The sequence below is a fragment of the Sturnus vulgaris genome, chromosome 16 (genome assembly GCF_052056855.1).
Source record: "Sturnus vulgaris isolate bStuVul1 chromosome 16, bStuVul1.hap1, whole genome shotgun sequence".
Taxonomy (NCBI): Eukaryota; Metazoa; Chordata; class Aves; order Passeriformes; family Sturnidae; genus Sturnus; species Sturnus vulgaris.
The window spans coordinates 1,172,841-1,193,165 of NC_142258.1; the positions used below are offsets into that span (position 1 = coordinate 1,172,841).

A 20,325-nucleotide genomic window follows, 5' to 3' on the forward strand; every position below is an offset into this window, starting at 1 on the left:
GAGAGGTACACCCAGAACACCTGATATCTGAGATTCCTCTCTAATGTACAACCTTCCTTTTAATTTTTAATTCTTATGGAATTCATGATTTTTCTCCATGGTTTCTTTCATCTTTCAATATCCAGTTTAATTTATCAGCAAACCAGCAGTTTGTTTGTAAAGGCAAATATCTTTTTCCATTCATCAATCAGTGGAATCCATCCCATTGTTCCTTTTATCTCTCAGTGCTGGTTTTATCTACCAGCAGACCCACAGCTTGTTTGTAAAGACAAATCCCTCATTCCTCTCAGGGGTGACATGGAGTGTCCCTCACAGACTGGCCAGGTCTGACACAGAGGATGCAATGTGCTGTGCACTGTGACCATAAATGTCACCTCAGGGTCACCTGGTTGTGCCATGCTCATGTGTCCCCCTCACCTTTGTGGGCTCACACAGGTGATGTGTGCCATGAAATAATTCCTTCTGTCTGCCCCCATCCAGGCCTGAGCCCCTCGTGGTACCTGCAGCACGTCATCGTGCGGGACCTGCAGAGCAGCAAGAGTTATTTCTTCCTGGTGAACGACTGGCTGTCGGTGGAGAGTGAGGACAATGACGGCCTGGTGGAGAGGGAGGTGTTTGCTGCCAGTGAGTGCCCCACATCCCCTGGGTCCTTCTCACCCCTGCTCCCTCCTTTTCTGCAGGCTGAGCCCCTTTCCCAGCTCCCTCAGCCATTCTTGGTGTTCCAGCCCCTTCCCCAGCTCTGTTCCCTTCTCTGGACACGCTCCAGCCCCTCCAGGTCTTTCTGCTTGTGAGGTTCCCAGAACTGACCCCAGGATTAGAGATTCCTCAGCAGTGCCCTGCACAAGGGACAGGCACTGCCCTGGGGCTGTGGCCACGCTGTTTGGTACAAGCCAGGTACCACTGGCCTCTTGCTCACCTGGACACAGCCCCTGTCACCCCCCATTATTCTGGGCAGCTTTTCCAGCCACTCATCCTCAAACCTGGAGCACTGCCCGAGGAGGGATTGTGTGGACACTCCGGAGTTTCTGGGGCAGGTGTGGCCAGCTCAGCCAGGTCCCCAGAGTGCTGCAGCCGCCCTGAGTCTGTCACTTTGTCCCCAGGTGAGAGCGAGCTGAGGAGTTTCTGGCGGATCTTCGTGGCCGAGCTGCAGCGCGGCTTCTTCGAGAAGCACGTGTGGCTGTCACTGTGGGACCGCCCACCCCGCTCCCGCTTCACCCGCCTGCAGAGAGCCACCTGCTGCTGCCTCCTCATCTTCCTCTTCCTCTGCGCCAACGCCGTGTGGTACGGCGTGGTGGGCAGTGTCCACCTCAGGTGTGTGCATGGGCAGTGTCCACTTCAGGTGTGTCTGTGATGGGCAGTGTCCACCTCAGGTGTGTCCCCAGCCAGTCCCACCCTGCTCAGGGCCCTCCTCTCTGTCCCACTGGGGCAGGACATATCTTCAACCACTGGGAAAAGCTTCCTTGGTTGTGCCTTGAGTCTGCCCTCCCTGTTTTAAGGAGTCTGGGACCACGACATAGACAATGGATGACCAAAGACAGTCTGATTTTGGTTTTCAGGCTGGTTTTCTTATCTGCACATCTGGAATTGCTGCTTGTGCACTTTTGTCTCCTGCTTGCTTACCTGGCCACCCCAAATGCTCCTGCTCACCCCTGTCTCTGACCCCTCTTGCTCCCCTGCAGCAACGTGCCCGTGTCCAGCCTGATCCCTGTCAGTGTGGACACGGTGGCTGTTGGCCTGGTGTCCAGCCTGGTGGTTTATCCTGTCTACCTGGTCATTTTGTTTCTCTTCCGGATGGCTCGTGGCAAGGTAAGGAGGGGGGATGGTTGCAGGCTGCTCAGATGGGTGGGAGGCCAGCAGGTTTGCTTTTGGGAACCTGAATTCTGCCTTTCCTGAGACCTCACTGCTCCAGCTGGGCTCTGCACTTGACTGGTTGTGCTGCACCAGGGCCAGCCCCTTCCCCAGCCTCTGCCCCCCTCCCTGAGCTCAGATCAGTGCTGGCCTCTGCCAGTGCCCAGGCACCAAAAAGCACATTTTAGAAGCTGTTTAGTCCCTTCCTCCCTCTCTCAGAATTTCAGTGTGTGAGGCACCCAAAAGCCCAGGAGCTGCTCAGTGGAGCCTCTCTAATGTCTGCCCTGGGCACAAGCTCAGCTGGCTGAGCAGAGCTGTGGTGAGGCAGCTGGGCAGGGTTTAGCTGGGGATTTACCGACTAGTTAAGCACAATTAGCAGCCCCATTAAGTATTGCAGCCAGCTGCTCGGGGACTGATGAGCAGCAAATGTTGCTGATGCTGCTGAGAAGAAAAACTTTCAGACTCGGGGGTTTCCTGGGAGCTTGTACCCGGGACAGCCTGGGTGGCCCTGGCTGTGGTTACAGGAGGATGGGCATGTGCCTGGTCTCGGTGGCAGTGTCACCTCTGTCCCTCCTCGTGGTCCCTGCAGGTCTCCATCAGCCACACAGTGACTCACTCAGACCAGCAGTCCCTGGAGATCGACAACTACCTGGACTCCTCCATCCTGGACAGCTCCTTCCCCACCTTCCCCGGGCTCCAGGCAGAGGTACCTGTTCCCCTCTTCCCTCCCCACAGCTGGGCAGGCTCAGGGCTCAGAGCAGCTCAGGGACTCCTGATGTTCAGTGCTTTGAGAAGGCACAAACCTGTGTCACCTTCCTGAAACGCCTCTGTTCCATGCAGGCTTTCTCTGAGCAAACCAAAACTGATCTGTTCCTGGAGGACTCCAAGAGGTGAGTGGGTTTCTGGAGATGGAGCCAGCAGGATTTGACTCTGTGCTTTGCTGGGCTGGGCTTGGCTCCCACAGTCCCACTCAGTTCCTTTTGTCCCCTCATTCCTGACCGTCCTCATTCCCATTTTCCCACAGCCTGGTGCCATGGCCCTCCAGCGAGGCCCTGCTCAGCTGGCCAGACCTGCTGAGTGACCCCTCCATCATGGGCAACACCATCCAGAAGCTGAAGAGGGGCAGGGCCAGCCGTCACCTGGGGCTCGAGGCCCCTCTGGCCACCGAGGAGGACACTTTGTCCCTTGGGATTCACCAGGGCCAGCCCCGTTACTTCTCAGCCTCGGGTGAGCCCCCCCAGCTCGGGGCAGAGCTGCTGCCACCACCACTGGCCACACTCTGGAGGGCAGGGGAGGAGGGCTGTGTCTGCTTAGTGGGGATTTTAGTCTGGGACAGCAGAAATCCTGGTGGGCATCAGACTGAGGTGGGCAGGAGACTGGGAGCCAGGAGAGCTGTGCTCCCGTGGGAATGCTGCAAGCAGCCAGCACTTCCTCACTGGTTTCAAAGCCACAGTGTGTCCCTGAGCCCCTGGAAGTGGCTGGAAAAGGACTTGGCCTTCTGAACCAGCAGTTCCCTGCCCAGCACTGTGGCCAAGCTGGGGTGGACAGGGAAAAGGACATCACTGTGACCCTTGTCCTCGTCCTCCCCAGTTCCAGCACATGGAACTGCTGTGGTGCTGAGCTCCTGCCAACGCTGTCTGTGCTCTCTCTTCCCCAGATGAGGATCTGATCCGGCAGATCCTGGCAGATGGAGCCAGTGGCATCTCCCACTCCCAGGACCTGGGGCCGTACATGAGGGCAGAAACAGATCTGATCTCAGGCCTGTGAGTGTTTGGGGAGCAGAACCCCACGGGGCCAGAGCCTCCCTCCCCCTGCCCTCACACCCAGCTGAGCTGGGCTGGGCTTGGGACTCACACTGAGCTGGGTTTGGGGCTCGCACTGGGCTGGGTTTGGGGCTCGCACTGGGCTGGGTTTGGGGCTCTCACTGGGCTGGGTTTGGGACTCTCACTGGGCTGGGTTTGGGGCTCGCACTGGGCTGGGTTTGGGATGCTTTCATGGGTCACTCTGTCCCTGCTGGCCATGGCTCCTGCAGCCCCCACAGCCGCAGCTCCAGGAGGGCACTGCCACCCTTCCAGGAGCCACCTGGAACATCCCTTAAAGCCACAGCTGTGTCTCCAGCACTTTTGGACTGCAGGCAAAGTGCTGGGATAAGGGCTCACTTCATGGCACTGATGGGAGGGAGAAGGGGATTCTACCCAAATCTCTGTTGTGTTACCATGCCCAGGACACCGTGCTGGGCACCCTGGCCACCAGGGCTGGCAGCCCAGTGGAAGGGAGGGACTGTCAGGCCCTGTCCATGAAACACAGAGCAGTGTCTGTGCCTTGGGGACGAGTGTGATGTCCCAGCACTGGTGCTGGCACTGGAATTGAGCCCCCTTGGTGCCAGGCTGCTCAGCACAGAGGCAGCAGTGGCACAGCTCTCAGCAGGCTCCCCCTGTGCCTGGCAGGTCCAGCGTGTTTGGGGACAAGGTGGAGACTGTGATGATGCAGAGGCTGAACGACAAAGGGCAGAGCGTGGCACCTCCTCCCAGGGAAGTGAGCAGATCAGCCAAGTCCACCTGGACAGGTACCAGGACTCTGCCCCCGGGGTGTGTGGGGACAGGACCCATCTCACCCTACAGCACTGTGGGGGCACAGTGGGGTAAATTGGAAATAAAATAGGAAAGGAGCCTTAGGAAGGGCTGCTCCCTACCTGGGATATCGCTGCTCTCTCTTCTCTGAGCCTGGATCTCAGTAAGCCCTGAGCCAGCACTTGTGCTGTGACAGTCCCTGCAGTGTCCCCTGCACCCTGTGCAGCCACCAGTCACAGAAATGTGGGGGATGATCCCTCCAAACTCACCCAGGACTGGTGGAGGGCTCTCAGCTGGGATGAGTGCTGAGCCCAGCCCTTCCTGTGCCCATGGGGACACTTCGCAGTGATGCTGACACTGCTCTCCCTCCTCCTGCTCCTCCCAGTTGCAGACCAGACGTTCAGGAAGCGCCTGCTGCCCCCCTGGTGCTCCCTCCTGGCTCATGGCATCAGCCTCCTGCTCTTCGCCACCTCTGCCGGCGTCTCCGTGTGGATCGGGGTGGGCTTCTCCTCCAGCGTGGCCCTCATGTGGCTCATCTCAGGGATTTTCAGCTTTCTGGCATCATTCCTGGTCTGGGAGCCCCTGAAGGTGAGCGTGGCACCAGTGCAGTAGCACAGGCCTGTACGTGTAATGAACAGCTGGAATGAACAGCTGGAATGAACTCGTGCAGCTGATAATCACAGTCATGGAATTGTTAAGGTTGGAAAAGCCTTTTAAAATTATCAAGTCCATCAAGCACCACCACCATGTTCACCACTAACCCATGTCCCCAAGTGCCACATCCATGTGGGTTTTGAACACTTCCAGGCATGGTGAATCCACCAGTGCCCTGGGCAGCCCCTTCCACAAAGAAATCAGCTCAAAGTGGACACTGTGTGCACTGAATGGTCTCTCCCACCCCTGTATCCCTCAGGAGGGGTAGGATGTGGACACCAGCAGCAGTAGGAGAGGCAGGGCTGGTAGCAGGGCTGGTGGCACTTGGTTTTGAAGGTCCAGGTAGGAGCTGTGCCGTGCTGGCTGTGCCAAGGGCCCCACAGGAGCTGCTGCTGGAATGCTGAGGTGGCACAGCTCCCTGCAGACTCAGCACTCTCCCTGTGCCCCAGGTGCTGCTGGAAGCCCTCTATTTCTCCCTGGTTGCCAAGAGGCTGCACCCGGAGGAGGATGACACCTTGGTGGAGCAGCCCTGTGTGGAACACGTGTCCGAGAGGATCAGCAAAGTCCGGCCCCCGCAGGGATTTGCCCTCTTCCAGGCCAAGGAGGAGGCCAGGAAGGTCAAACTGCTGCACAGGATGCTCAAGGTGGGACATCTCCTGGTGCCCAGGGCTCAGCCACATCTGAGCGTGGCTCCTCCCAGTCCAGCTGGGTGCACGGCTCCAGCTTCTGCCTCAGTTTCTCAGCTCTGTGTCTGATCCTATTGCATTGCTGTGGAAAGCACTGCTCTGCTGCAGGATTGGGATTCTGCCTTTCCATGCAATCCCATTTTTACTCTTTGCTTCCCAGAATTTCCTCATTTACATGATGTTCTTGCTGGTGGTGCTGCTCATCAACTACGGCGACGCCTCCCGCACCAGCCGAGCCTTCCTCCTGCAGAGCTCCATCAAACAGCAGCTGGGCAGCAGCGACTTCCTGCTCATCAAGAGGTACCTGCCAGCCCCTGGGGGCGTCAGGGGAGTCATCCCTGGGGCTTGTGCTCCACAGTCTGCCCCACAAGAGGTTCCTTGGTGCCCGTGTGGAGCTGGGCACTCCACAGCAGTGAGCGAGTCCTGTTTGTGGTTCTGCTGCTCCTCTGGGGATTGAGAGGTTTAATTTCTCTGAGGTTTAGTGATTTCTCCAATGGGAAGGGGCTGTGGGAGATGATGTTGATCATTCTGGAGCTGCTCTAAAAGACAAGAGTTTCTCTGTCTCCAGAATTTACTGCCACCATCTGTAGCCATGACCAGGGTCACGAGAGTCAGAAATGACATCTTGTCCAGGGTCTGCCTTTCCTTGCTCTGCACATGACTTCGAATGGATTAAATTTTCCCAGCTGATTTTCCACACCCCTGGGAGGTGCCAGCAGCCCAGTCTGGCCCTGGGGATCACTGGGCTGAGGAAGTGCCACTGCTGTGCACATCAGTGTGGCTTGTTCATTCCCCCAAGTCTCTGGAACTCTGACTCAGCAGTCTCTCACCTTTCCCCCTGCAGGTCGGATCAGTTCTGGCTGTGGATGTCTCAGGTGTTCCTCCCTTACCTGTACAACAATGGCTCTGGCCAGGAGAGCCACAGCACCACGCTGGGCACGGCACGGCTGCGCCAGCTGCGCCTGCACAGAGGTGGGAGGGAGGGCAGGGAGGGTGGCTCTGCTGTCACAGTGTGGGGTGACAACCCTGGAGGGGTGAAAGAGACAGCCCTGCGTGCAGCTGGGGCTGAGGGGAGGCAGCACAGATTGGGGAGGCAGTGATTCTGCTCTGCAGAGATGAACTGGGGCAGTGGATTGTGGAATCCTGGAATGGTTTGGGCTTTGAACCTTCAAGTTTATCCAGGGACACCTTCCACCATCCCGGGGTGCTCCAAGCCCCGTCCAGCCTGGCCTGGGGCACTGCCAGGGATCCAGGGGCAGCCACAGCTGCTCTGGGCACCCTGTGCCAGGGCCTGCCCACCCTGCCAGGGAAGATTCCTTCCCAATATCCCATCTGACCCAGCCCTCAGGCAGTTTGAAGCCAGTGGTGTATCCAGGGAGCAGAGTGCTGGTCCACAGTTACCCAAGGCCAGCTGGGATGTCTCTGTTCTCCTCTACTTGTACCCAGCTAATCCACTCTGGCCTGGTGGCATGGATATCTCATGATGCCTAAATTGGACAGCTCTCTATTTTTATTACTAATACCCATCCTTTTCTGAATCCCTCACTTGTGCCCATTCCCTCACCCTGGTGCACTCGTGAGCTTAAGTGTGGAGGGGCTGGGAGGGAAGGTGAGCTCTGTGCTGGCTGTGCTGGGCTCACAGGGTGTTCTCATTCCAGCTGAGTGCCAGCAGAGTGCCCAGGACATCCTGCAGGGCATGGGCAGTGCCCAGAGGAGCTGCACTGACCAGCACAGCTTTGCCACTGCTGACTATGGAGTGGGCTGGGAGAGCACAGCCGGGAATGGGACGGCGGCGTGGGCACACTCAGCACCCGACCTGGCAGGGTAAGGGTTGCCCTGCCTGCTGCCAGCCCTGCTCCTCCTCCAGGGACCCTTACAGACCTCTCTAAGGTCTTTACAGGTGTTCTGGGTTGTTCCCAGCCCTCACCTCAGTCCCCTGAGCCCGCTAAGAGTGGATGGACACGGAAATTCCAAACAGCCTGGGCAGCAGCGTTGTGCTGTTCTGGGGGCCTGGGGCAGAGGGTTCAACTCTGCACAGACAGGGCAGGAGAACCCAACAGCCCAGATTTCTGCTCAAGGGGGTGACAGGGGTGTCCTGCACCCTGGGCAGGACATAAATCACATTTGTTTTCTTTGGTTTGTCCCCATCTCTATGCAAGTCTGGGCCACCACAGGGCTCGGGGCTGCTCTGAGGTTGGAAGCTCTGAGGTGGATCAATGCACCCCTGTAATCTGTCTTGTGAAATAAATCCTGAGGGGCAGGATCTGCATTGCACACTTGATCCTGGCCTGCCACGTAGGAGAGCAAGCAGCGTCCTTCAGCCTCACCCACAGCTCCTCTTCCTCTGCAGGATCTGGTACTGGGGCTACATCTCCTTCTATGACAGCAGTGGCTACGTGCAGGAGCTGGGCCCTTCCCTGGAGGAGAGCCGGGCTCAGCTGGAATTCCTGCAGCAGCACACGTGGATCGACAACATGTGAGTGTGGCAGGGGCAGAGGGAGTGTCCTGCTGTCACCTCCTCAGGGGTGCTGCTGGAGTGGCACAGGGGCACAGGATCCATGTCCCACCCACCTGTGGCCCCAGAGCTGGTGCTGTCCCAGCCCCTGAGCTGCTGCTGTCCCCCTGCAGGAGCCGGGCAGTGTTTGTGGAGCTGCTGCAGTACAACCCCAGCGTGGACCTGCACGTGGCTGTCACCCTGCGCCTGGAGTTCCCTGGGGCTGGCCAGGCCATCGCTGCTGTCACCATCAGCCCCTTCCCCCTGCTGCGGCTCAGCGGGGGGGTCACCCTGCAGCTCCTCATGATGGTCAGTGTGGGGCCTCCCCGGGGGGGGCTCTGGGACCCTCACCCAGGTCATTGTGGACTCTGCCTGAGGCCACTTGTCCCCATATCTGTCACCCTGCCTGGGTGTGGTGCCAGCAGAGCTCTCATCTCCTGGGCACTGCCACCCTGCCCCAAGGTCAACTGGGGAGCTTCAGGAGGAACTGGGGCTCTGGATGAGTGAGGAAGGCAGGGCAGGATGCAAGGGGTGCTCCAGGTGTGCAGTGGTGGAATTTTGCCTGGTTTGGGGGAGATTTTGCTGTCCCCCAGTGCAGCACAGCAGTCAGGGCTTGTCCTCTCATCTCCTGGTAACTTCTCCATTCCTCCTCTCCTGCTGACCTCTCTGTTCCTCCCCCAGGTCTTCCTCATGCTGTTTGTGGTTTACTTCGTGGTGTCAGAGTCTCTGGCCATCAAGAAGGAAGGCAGAGCCTACTTCACCCTGTGGGGCAACTACAGCCAGTGGGTTTTCATCCTGCTCACCACGTGCACGGTGCTGGTGCACCTCAGCCAGGCCACCCTGGCTGACCAGCAGTGGCTCAGGTACCTCAGCAACCGCAGGGGCTTCACCAACTTCTACCAGGTGGCTTTCCTGAGCTCAGTCTTCAGCAGCCTGGCCGCGTCCCTCCTCTTCCTCCTGACCGTGCAGGTACGGGCGGGCTGGGGGAGCAGCTCGTGGGGAGTGGGTGCTTTGTCCCTGCTGTGCTTGTCACCCCTGCACAGCCTTCCCACCTGTGTCTCTGCTGTGCACTTTGGGTCTCTGAGGCCTCTGGGCTCTCCATTCCCTTGGGGAATTCGGCCAAGTGTGACTGATGGGATGATTCTGCAGATTGGGCCGCTTGTGCTGTGCTGGGGTTTGGGTTCCTCACGTGTTTGAGAGACCCTTCCAGGGTTGGGGCTGTGTCTGAACTCCCTGCTCTGCCCTCCCAGGCTGCCCAGCAGCTGCGCTTCGTCCGGCAGTGGTCGGTGTTCGGGAAGACCTTCCAGAAATCCCTGAAGGAGCTGATGGCTGCAGGGGTGGCCTTTGTCCTCCTCCTCCTGGCCTACGCCCAGCTCGGCTTCCTGGTGAGCACCCCTGTCCCTGTCGCTCACAGAGGGGCTGCTGGTGGCCCTGCTGCCCCTTTTCCCTCACCGTGGCATGACATGAGCAGAGCCCCTGGGCACTCTGTGCCCATCCTGCCACCAGCACCTTTGGCCAGGGGCTGTCCCTGTCCCAGCCCATTTGTGGGCCACTCCTCAGGGCCAGTGTGAGAGGGGATATTGAGGGTCAGAGGAACACTTTGCTGCTGCTCCCTTCTCATCACATCTCCTCTGTCCTGCAGCTCTTCTCCTCCTCCTCCGAGTCCTTCCGCAGCGTGGGCAGCAGCCTCCTGCTGCTGCTGGCCCTTCTGCGGGGCAGTGCCAGCCTCCGGCCCTGCCTGCCCGAGGCCTCGGGGCTCTTCTGCCTCTTCTGCAGCAGCTACATCGTGCTGGAGGTGTGGCTGGTGCTGCGGCTGCTGGCGGTGGTGCTGATCCACAGCTACCGCGACATGCGCTTCGAGCTCTACCGGCCCGCCTTCGAGCCCCAGGACTACGAGATGGTCGAGCTGTTCGTGCGCAGGCTCAAGATGTGGATGGGCTTCAGCAAAGCCAAGGAGGTGAGGACAGCCTGTGTTGCAGCGTGTGTTGTGCCCAAGTTAATAGTTTAGTCCAAATTATACCGTCCTACCCGCCTTGTCAATCTATCCCGAATTACCTGTCAATCTTATTTTGTGCTAACCCTCTGCTTGGAATTCGCCTTCAAAAATCCCCCAGAACTCGACCTTTCATTAGTTCATGTGACCCAATTTCCCCCTCTGCCTCCCTCATTGGACAATGCTTTGGTGAACCCTGCCTTTACCCCTCCCCAAAATTTCTCCAGTTTGCTGAGAGATGGGGAACTGTACCAGGCATCAGCTGCCCATTCTCAGCCCCACCGTGCCTTTATCTGGGATCCAGCCCATGCCTGTCACACCAGGAATAGCTGGGAGTTGTTGGGAGTGTTCCCAGCTCCTGCCCTAACCCTGTCCCTTTCTCCTCTTCCCTCCCAGTTCCGGCACAAGGTGCGGTTCGAGGGGATGGAGCCGCTGCCCTCCCGAGACTCCAGCGACTCCAAATCCTTCCGGGGCCCCACTCCCAGCGCTGCCTCCGACAGCTCCAGAACCTCCACGTCCTCCAGCCAGCTGGACGGGCTGAGCCTGGTGCTGAGCGCCCGCGACAGCCTGGAGGTGGACGCCGACATCCAGCGCCTCCTCTCGCTCTTCGAGATGCTGCTGGCACAGTTCGACCGCGTCAATCGCGTCACGGAGGACGTGTCCCGCATCGAGCACCTGCTCGAGTTCTCCCGCAGCCGCCGCGCCCGCAGGAGGCACCGCGGCACCGAGGGGGGCTCCGAGCAGGCTCCCCCATCCCCGGAGGTGCCGGACACGGAGCCGCCGTCCCTGCACCGCGCTGGCACCGGGGCCGTGCCAGGCCGGCTGCTGCGGGCCAGCCGTGGGGTCAGCGCGGCTGCAGGGGCACCAGGCAAGGCTTGTGCGGCCAGGAGGAAACGGCCCCTGCGGGCCAAGAACCGCGTGCACCCCACGGTGAAGTAACGGGGTGCAGGAGCAGTAACGGGGTGCAGGAGCAGGGCTTTGCCCAGGGTGGACTGTGCCCACCCGGAGCTGCCGCGGCGGCTGGGCCAGCCGGGCACAGGGGCTCTCCTGCCACGCCGCTGGCACGGCCACCAGAACCTCCAGAACCTCCAGACCCGGGAGCGTTCTGGTGGTGGAGATGGAAGGGGAGGAGGCCGAGCCTTTCCCCGGGCCATGAGCAGGTGCAGGAGATTCCCGCTGGCTCACAGGGAGCAGCTGTGCGTGTTCAATGCCCCCGGCTGTAACTGGCCACAGGTGGGGCTGGGGTGGGCACAGGGGGACGGGACAAAGCTCTCCCCCTTCCCTGCTGGCTGTGCCGGATGGGAAAGGGAGAGGAGAGCCCCAGGCCTTGAAGGTTTGAACCAAGTCTTGGATTTTTGTCGACCAGACGCACTGTGGAGGAAAGCGACAGCTTTCGAGAAGGTATTTAACCCACCTTGTTTTTTAAGCATAAATAGATATATAGAGAAATGCTATCTACACCCAGAGCAGTTAATTTCCAGTATTGGCTACTTTTATTCTCAAGAAATTGGTACTATTATTTGTATTTAAAGAAATCCAATATTTAAAACAAAGGACATTGCAGCGAGCTGGGGATGAAAGAGACCCCTGGGTTTCCTCAACCAGTTCCCAGCGTGGGGTTCCCAAACTCCCAGCGTGGGGTTCCCAATGTGCTGGTGTCACTGCGGTCCCCACCCGCCCTGTCCCCTTGCCGTGGCCCTGGGGTGCAGGCGCCGCTGGCTGCTTGGCTTCTCTAACCCAAGGAATGTATTGCCCTAAGTATATGTATTTTTTTTTCTGGTTTACTTGTTCCTATGTACTGCCCAGCACTTTAAACAAGGCTTTCCTCGGCTACCAGTGACACGTGCGAGCTAAGAATGGGATAATATATCACAAAAGCAGTATTTTGTTTGTTTAAATCATAAACTGAAATGGGTAGGGAGGAGGAGAGTGCAGCCCCAGCTCAGGCAGCAGTGCCAGCACCTTCCCTGAGCACAAAGGAGGCAGGTGAAGCCCTGAGGGAGCTTTTTTTGGGGGCTCCAGCCCTGCCAGCTGGGATTCACCATGTGCTGGGCTACAGCTGCTGGGCTACAGCTGGCCTGTGCCATGGGGTCCCCCAGATCACAGCCTGGGGGTGCCTGAACCCCCCCAGGGGCTGCCCTCCTCTCCTCAACCCCATTTCACCTTATGGCTATTGTAAGTAATTTATATGGGGTTTGTTTGGTTTTTAAATGTATATATTTTTGTATGTTTGCTATATTTTCATAGCATCGGTACCGTGTTTGAAACATGTAGATAGGAGACAGAACACTATTGTCAGAGTTATTTAAAGGATGTATTAAGTGCTTCTTCCTGGGAATGTCCCGTGTATATAAGGATTGGGTGTCTGTGTGTGTGTGGTGTGTGTGCTCTCCTGGGCTGGCTCGGGGCAGTGGCCACAGGTGGATGGGGAAAAGCCCCCAGTGGGCTCCTCTGTGTGTTCCAGAACCTGCTCCATGCTTTGGGCAGGTGAGAGGGTGGAAGGGAAGGAAGGCTGAGGGGGGCAGAGCTGCAGGGCAGGGGAGAGTTTTCCAGGGGCTCCTAAAGCACTTCCACTGCTCCATCCCCTCCTGAGCCTCCCCAGCTATGTTGGAGACTTGTGAGGATTTCAGTCCAGCATCCATGTGCTCCCTGGGCATTGTGAGTGCAGGGGACACTGGCTGCTCTGGGATGCCTTAGGACAGGTCTAAGTTACCTTTGGAAAACTCAGGTGCTGTGCAGGACAGATGTTTGGAAAGGTTGTGGAGGGATGAGGGCAGGAGATGATGAGTGAGGTGGTGCTTGGTCAGCATGGAGGTGTTGGAAGAACAGAGGGGAGAAGTGCAATCCTGGTCACCAGGACAGGGTGGGAGAGGGCAGAGAAGGGCCCAGAGGGCAGGAGTGGGACAGGGAGGTGCCTGGAGCAGGCAGAACCAGCAGCTGCAGGCTGAGCCCAGCGCTGGGACCAGGTGCTGCTGTCAGTTTTTTGTGCTCAGAAAAAAACCCTGGTTTTCAAGCCAGAGATAGAAAACTCTTTGCCTTGGATTTTTTGTTCCTTTAACTTCCCAGGCAGCACAGCACCAGGCTCAGCTGTGGCACATGTCCATGACTCCTTTTTGGTGACAGGGACAGTGCCAGAGCCATGTCCCCAAACCAAGGCAGTAAGAGAGCAGTGGTGAGGTGTCCCAGAGACCTGGGATGTCCCCAGGGCTGGAGCCCCTCCATCTCCAAAGCTCCTTTGCCCACGTCCCTGCCCTGGCACAGCCCCTCTCACCTCTGTGGAGCACCAAGGGTGGAGATCCAACCACCCCAAGGGCTCTGTGGGAATATTCAGTGTTTGAAGTGTCCCAAATGAACCAAGCAGGTCTTGGAAGTCTCTTGAAGAGCCAAAAAGTTCAGTTCCTGATACAGAGGTCAGTTCTCAGCTCTCTCAATATCCTCATTGAGAAGAGGTTGGGAGTAGGAGGGAAGGAGACAAGAGGCAGGAGGGGCCAGCAGGGCCCCAAATGTTTTTGAGCATTTTTTTGAGCCCCTAAGCTAAGGGGCAGCTGGAACAAAGATGCTCCCCAAATCCATCTGGATTTTTGTTCCCAAGTGCCTTTTCCTTGCCCTGCATGTGTGTGTGAGTGTGATTTGGTGTGTGTGACTTGACCAAGTGCTCCTCCTGCTCAGAGAGGAGCAGAAACGGGATCAGACAATTGCCCTACTTCCCTGAAGTATGGAGAGCAGCTCTGCCACCCACAGTTCCTTGAAAAGCCCAGCCCTGCGTGGTGGGCAGCACCCACAGCTTCCAGCACTCCCAGTTGTCAGTGCAGCAGCTCCTGTGCCAGCTCCAGCAGTGTCCCAGGGTCCCCTCCATGTCCCAGCTAAGGCTCAGTCATGGAGTTGCACCCTCACAGCAATAAACTTGACTCAAAGCCCATAAATCCCCCTGAATGTATATTTTTGTGTCTGTAGTCACCAAGAGATGGTGTCTTATTTATTGCCTTGAATCTCACAATGATGTATCAGGATCAAGCTGCTGAAATGAAAAATGAAATCCCCAACCATTCATTCCAAGGGAGAGGGAGGGACTTCTGTAAGTGCCTTATTTTTTCTATTTTTTTTTTTTTTTTAAGAACAGTAGTTGTGACCAAAATGCCAACGGTTCCTGTCTGGTCAGCATTTCACTGCAAACAAAAATGGTGTATTTTGTAACTGTGGGGATGTTTCTTACAAAGTGACAAAGTCAAATAAATACTGACTGCTAGAACCTGGCTGAGGTGGTTTTGTCGTGTTCCAGACTCTCCTCTCCACCTCACCCTCATTCTCTCTGCACCCATTATTTTAATTAATTAATACACTTTCTTATATCCTCCAGCCTATCAGGGCTGGCTTTAATGAATGAGCTCACTGGGGGTGGTACAAGGACAAAGCTGACACGAGAGTCCCCTCTCAGCAGAGGGAATATTCCCAGGGAATATCCCAGTCCAGGCACTGGAACACAGCACTGGGAGGGATGGGGGGTGGTTCCATGAGCAACAGAGGTTGGGAAACTAAACCAGTGAAGGAGGAAGGATTTTGAGTTTGAACTTTGCCAGCACATCAAGAACGCTCTGATCAGACAAATATTTTATTTCCTTTACGACTCAAACACTCGAACACAACGGACACTTGGTGTTCCCACACACCTGTACAGGTGAGGGCTGTCCCTTTGTCCCCTCACCTGTCCCTTCACAGTCCCACGTGCACATTGCACTTGTCTTCATCTCCCTGCTGGCAGCCATTCCCAAATCCACGCTTCCCACTCATGGACAAAGCAGGAGATGAAGTTCTCACAGTATAGTCCAGCTTACAAAGGTGCCTCCCAGTTGGGTGATGTAGTGTGTGGTGCCCTCCTCGCCTCAGGAAGGGCTGCAAATCCCATTCCAGCTGTGCTCACCTGCCCTGGAAGCTCCAACTGAGCTGCTTTAGTCTCCCCTGAGAGCCTCCCTGTCAGGGAATAAGCAGAACTCGTGGGGGGATGATGCCCCAAGACTTGGCAGCAGTCAAAAAGGGATTTATCAGGTGCATGAGGGGAAGGATGAGACACCCCAGTAATCCTGCAACCAGAGGAAGTTCTGCAGATTGCAAAAATGAAGACAAACCTTGGGAACTGAAGCAGCAAAGAGAACTCATATTAACTCTTTGCAGAGCTGGCAGCAGAACGAGTCAAGAGCCTGAAGAGTCCCAAGTGCTGACAGCCCCGAGGTTCAGGGAGGAGCTGGGATTTTGGGGTGCTCAGAAATAGCAACTGGATTTTCAGTACTTCATATTTCATTCCAAACAAAGTCCTCAAAAATCCAACAACTGCTGTACCTTCTTCAGTGAGGATCTGCAGAATATCATCCTTTGTCTGCTTCCACAAGGAGCTGGTGTGGAAGGAGTCCAAAGAAAGGTTCTGCAGGAAGTTCCCAACAGAGCAGCTTTGAAACAGCTCAAACCAAACCAAACCCAGTGGGGGTTGGTCCTCTGGGAGCTTCTGCTGGGAATCCAGTGTCACCCTCAGGGGCACCCAAAGCTCCTGGCAGGTTCAGTGCCAAGTCCACATGCAAGGAGCAGCCAGGCTGCAGCTCCCACTCCCTGTGTCCATGCAGGTGCAGGATCAGCAAGCAGGGAACACAATTCCATTGTCCCAGCAGGGACACCCCGAGCCCGGCCCTACACGAACTCGGTGAAGTCATCCACGGAGGAGATCAGCCTCTTCCTCTGCCCTGTCTCATAGCTGGGAGGGGGGTCCTGGGCCACCTGGGGAGGGGGTTTTGTGGGGGCAGAGGGGTGCAGCTGCAGGGGAAGGCCAGGGCTCTGGTACTGTGTCTCTTCACGGAGCTGAAAGGCAAGGGAGAACAGGTGAGCTCCATTCTCTCCAAAACTCTTCTGAGTTTCCACCTGGACAGGGCAGGCTACCAGGACACTGTGGGGGTGCCACTCTGTGTCCAGGTATTGGATATCAGGAGGAATTTCTCCATGGAAAGGGTGGTCAGGCAGTGGAAGGGGATGCCCAGGGAGGTTTGGAGGCCCCATCCCTGGAGGTGTCCAAGGATTCCCTGGAGGTGACACTCAGAGCTCTGGGCTGGGGACAAGGTGGAGATTGGGCAAAGCTTGGACTCGATGGTCTGGGAGGGCTTTTCCAGTACCAGTGATTCTGAGATTCCAGCATTAACATTCCCAAAGCCCTTACTGCCAGTTTGTTTGACATTGCCACGCTCATCATTCCCACAGAGAACTGGATGATCCTTAAGGTCCCTTCCAACCCAAGCTCTGTGATTCCATGGCCAGCTGGATTCTAATCTCCATCCACACAGCCCTCCTCTCTCTCAGCAAGTTCTCAGAGCTGGTTTTACCTGCCTCAGTGCAGTAAGAGCCTCAGCCAAGCCCAGTTCTATCCCCCAGAGCAGCTGCACTCACCCGGTGCCGGAGCCTCTTGATGTGGCGCAGCCTGGCGATCCATTTGGAGGGGTAGGTGTCTGTGGGGTTGGACCTGCTGTGGTGCACCTGGGAAGCCATCTGGGTTGGGAAGGATTGGGGAAAAGCAGAGACAGAGGAGCCACATTAACATAACCACAACAATAAAATTAATCCGATTTTTCAGTGCAGCTTGACAGCAACTGTAATCCAGCTCTGGGTTAGGACTGTTCAGGTGCCAACTCTGGCTTCAAGGTCAAGTAGAAAAGTTGTTTCTCTGCTTCAGCAGGCCCTGCCTGTTTCCTTGGAAGCTGGTGATGGGCCAAGGCAGCAGCTGGAAGCTCAGGGAGCTGGGGGTACTCACGTTGGCATGCAGGGCCATCTGACGGGCGACAAAGGGCAGGTTCTTGTCAGAGATGATCTTGGCAACACTCGTGTCCACCAGACCCTCCATGTCTTTAGTTTAAAGGAATAAGAAAAAAAATTCTGTAAGACAGTTAAGAAGAAGCAAAAGGTTGCCAGTAACTAAATATCTAAGTCAAATAAACCTGAGGAATTGGATCAACCAAGTCCTAACAAGCTCAACAGCTCCCACTCTAACAGAACCTGCTCTGCAGTTTAACACAACTGGCTCCCAAATCCTGGATGCTCCATAAAGGCTTGGGTAGAGCCTGCTGGGCTCTCACATGAAATAAAGTGTGAGCCAAAAACACCCAGAAGTGCCCCTCTGGTAAAACACTTGCACCAGCACTGCTGAACCCTCCATGTCCTGCAGCATTCCCAAGCAGCTGCTGGAGGGATTTGCTGGCTCTGGGTCCTGAGCTTGAACACGACATGAGCACGGCAAACCCAGATGGAACTGGGCAAACTGGTTCCAGAGAGTTTTCTCCTGGAAGTTCTAACTTTTGAAACACAAACCCCCAGCACAGCAAAGGCTGGGGAGCTCCCACCTTTCCGACACTGCAGCGTCACCAGGTTACAGTCATAGTCCAGGGGGGTGATGATCACATGCACAAAATTGAACTGGCCCTGAGGAGAAGCCAGTGAAAGAGTCAGAAACATTTCCCTGGCAGCACTGTGGTTTGTGAATGCCATAAACACACACAGCAGTGAACCCAGCACAGCCAACTCCCCTCATTATCCCCACACAGTTTTTAGGGTAACACCCACACACGTGAAGGTTTACAACCCTGTGCTCCTGCTGTAACACACCCAGCAGGAAAATCCCCTACCTTTATAGTGCCCAGTTTAAAATCCTCTCCAGAATCATTGTAAACGATGGAAACAAAATCATTCCCCAGGTGCCTCTTCTTGTCACAGCGGTATTTATCCAAATCCTTTGTGGGCATCAGAGTAGCAATGTGGAAAATGGCTGGAGAGGAAACACACAGATCCTTAGGCTGCAGCAATGGCTACATGCCAGTAATAAAAATACAAACTGTGCTCCCTCAATAGGTTTGTCCTTTTTTGTGACAGGTGAGTCCAGTCCCACTGGATGCTCCAGGGGTCTCTGGAGCACGGAGTGCAGCAGCCAGTGGGAAGGACCACAGCAGCACAGGGAGGAGATCCTGGGTTAGGGAGGAAAGAGGCAAAAGAATTTAAACCAGGACTGGCCCTAACTGAGCTCTGCAGAGCCCCAGGGAGTGACCTGCAGCCACCTCATGGAACATGTGATGAGAAAATAGCTGTGTGGAAAAATTTGAGAAGTTCACCATATCCTGCTGGATCCTGGTGGATTTCTGCACTGCTTGGTGCTGCAGGAGCTGGGTGACACTGCAGTGACGTGAGCCATGGCCACAGCAGTGACACCCCTGCTCCAAACTGCTCTTCAGAGAAACACAGAGATATTGATACCACCCTCAGTGAACAGCTTTTACAGCAGCTGGGGACAGCCAGCTAAATCTCTAAACCAAACCCTGCCAGCCTTTAAAGAGCTGATAACTTCACAGGTTTACAGAGCAGATCTTTTCAAACTGCTGTGATTTTTTTTTTTTTTTTTTGTTAAGTAAGGCAGAAATGTTTTGGCTTGAACTTTGTCACATAGCTTGTAGAGCCAGAAGAGAGAACAGGAGGGGATCAGAGCTCAGGACATCCTCACCACCTCCCTGGGAAGGAACCAGTGTGGAAAGCAGCTCAGTTAAGGTGAGGAGACACAAACCATCCTTGCAGCTCACCTTGCATGATGTCATCGTGCCAGCAGTAGGTGAATTGCCCATCCTCCCCACACACATCCAGGCCACCCAGGTAGATTTTATCTGGCTGGCAATCCTTGAGCTCGATGAGCTTGCCCAGGCCCGTGAGGAACTCGGTGTAGCGGTAGGAGCCGTGCTCGTTGGACAGGATGGCAATCTCGTTGTTGCTCTGGGACACAGGGACATGTCACATGTCACATTCAGTGCCAGCAGCACCACAGATCCCTCCCTGGTGATTGCCCTCACAGAAAGGTCTCATGCAGGTGCTGATTTTTAGCATAGGAAACTAAGGGAAAGCAAAGCTGCCGCGGGAGCAGGGCAAATCCCACAGGGAAAACCAGCTGGAGAGGTTCCCAACATTCCATCAGCATTCAGGCCCCTGCACACACTCACCTGGCCCTCCCCAACGTAGAGCACTGCAATCTTGTGTGTGTCATAGGATGGGATCTGATCCAGGAGCTGCACCGACCTCTCAAATGTCTGCAACCAAAACAGGGACCCCACCCGGGCTGCTGGGAGGTGTCCCTGCCCAGGGAGGTCCCTCCCAACCCCAAACGATTCCAGCAAACCACTCCAGCCTTAAAAAAATCCCCTTCACAACCCCAACACAGAGATCTCCCACCTGTGGCACTGCTGGTAGAAAACAACTTTAAACTGCAGCACCTAAGCTGGAGGTTTGTAATTATCATCTACACTCCAAGAACATCATGAGGTTAAAAAAATGTAAGGATTTATACAACTGCTTGCCTACCTCATTTGGCAACAAGAGGGGTTTGTTGTTTTCATCACCAAAGAAGGGGGAGTGGTACAACTGTAAAAATACAAAGCTGAAGGAGAGAGGGAAAGAAAAGTCTGTTACCATAAAGTCAGTTTTGACCTGTTGGAGGTAAGAACGTTATGTATGGCAGAAAAACGGGAGGAATTAAAATACTAACAGGGTATTATTCATATTTTAGAGACACTCTTGAGTGCCTGGACTACCTGCAGTTTGCAATAGACCCCTGTCAGAAAAACTATGATGTGTCAAATAACAGCAGCCACACAAATTCCCTGTTCAAAGGCACAGAATGGAGGAGCAGGAATGCCCACCACAGCTCTGGGGGCATTTCTAGGCTCTCAGACACATGATTGTACTGACATTTGTATTTTTACCTGCCCTCAATCAGATGAAAATTGTCTCATCATGCAATTTTGGACAGCTAATATCCCAGGTTCAAAAAGCAACTATTACAATCCTTTTCCTTCTCAGGACTTTGCACATTCTAGTTCCTGAAATGCAAAAACTAGCAATCCACCCTGTTCACAGCAAAATTAACCTCGGGTAACCTGCAGTCAAACCACAGCCTCTAAATTAAGTACATTAAGTACAAGAGGAAACTGTGCTTAATCCATCTCCTCCTTTCACCACTTGGGAGTTTTGTTTCCTAATCCCAAAATTCACTCGGTGGGGTAGTGTGTGCTCAACAAG

The 20,325-nt window shown here is 55.6% G+C and overlaps 2 protein-coding genes across 5 annotated transcripts in view; one reads left to right on the forward strand and one right to left on the reverse strand.

Annotated features, from left to right (window-relative positions):
• PKD1 (polycystin 1, transient receptor potential channel interacting) overlaps positions 1-14,498 on the forward strand; it is a 77,625-nt gene extending 63,127 nt beyond the window's left edge. Inside the window, exons 28-46 of the mRNA XM_014886359.2 lie at positions 481-624; positions 1,101-1,311; positions 1,680-1,806; positions 2,438-2,554; positions 2,689-2,738; positions 2,873-3,075; positions 3,506-3,611; positions 4,296-4,414; positions 4,804-5,006; positions 5,522-5,716; positions 5,919-6,058; positions 6,603-6,730; positions 7,417-7,582; positions 8,109-8,234; positions 8,387-8,561; positions 8,934-9,221; positions 9,503-9,637; positions 9,895-10,209; positions 10,642-14,498. Of these exons, the coding sequence (XP_014741845.2) occupies positions 481-624; positions 1,101-1,311; positions 1,680-1,806; positions 2,438-2,554; positions 2,689-2,738; positions 2,873-3,075; positions 3,506-3,611; positions 4,296-4,414; positions 4,804-5,006; positions 5,522-5,716; positions 5,919-6,058; positions 6,603-6,730; positions 7,417-7,582; positions 8,109-8,234; positions 8,387-8,561; positions 8,934-9,221; positions 9,503-9,637; positions 9,895-10,209; positions 10,642-11,184 (3,491 nt within the window). The 3' untranslated portion in view covers positions 11,185-14,498. The remainder of the gene's footprint in view (positions 1-480; positions 625-1,100; positions 1,312-1,679; positions 1,807-2,437; positions 2,555-2,688; positions 2,739-2,872; positions 3,076-3,505; positions 3,612-4,295; positions 4,415-4,803; positions 5,007-5,521; positions 5,717-5,918; positions 6,059-6,602; positions 6,731-7,416; positions 7,583-8,108; positions 8,235-8,386; positions 8,562-8,933; positions 9,222-9,502; positions 9,638-9,894; positions 10,210-10,641) is intronic.
• Positions 14,499-14,838: 340 nt separating this feature from the next.
• Positions 14,839-20,325, reverse strand: part of TSC2 (TSC complex subunit 2) — a 33,725-nt gene continuing 28,238 nt past the window's right edge. For all 4 annotated transcript variants that reach the window (XM_014886410.2, XM_014886412.2, XM_088174188.1 and 1 more), the window contains 8 exons: positions 19,609-19,684; positions 19,251-19,337; positions 18,840-19,026; positions 17,898-18,037; positions 17,616-17,694; positions 17,030-17,121; positions 16,669-16,767; positions 14,839-16,089 (listed from right to left, as the gene is read on the reverse strand). In XM_014886410.2, the coding sequence (XP_014741896.2) occupies positions 15,922-16,089; positions 16,669-16,767; positions 17,030-17,121; positions 17,616-17,694; positions 17,898-18,037; positions 18,840-19,026; positions 19,251-19,337; positions 19,609-19,684 (928 nt within the window). In that variant the 3' untranslated portion in view covers positions 14,839-15,921. The remainder of the gene's footprint in view (positions 16,090-16,668; positions 16,768-17,029; positions 17,122-17,615; positions 17,695-17,897; positions 18,038-18,839; positions 19,027-19,250; positions 19,338-19,608; positions 19,685-20,325) is intronic.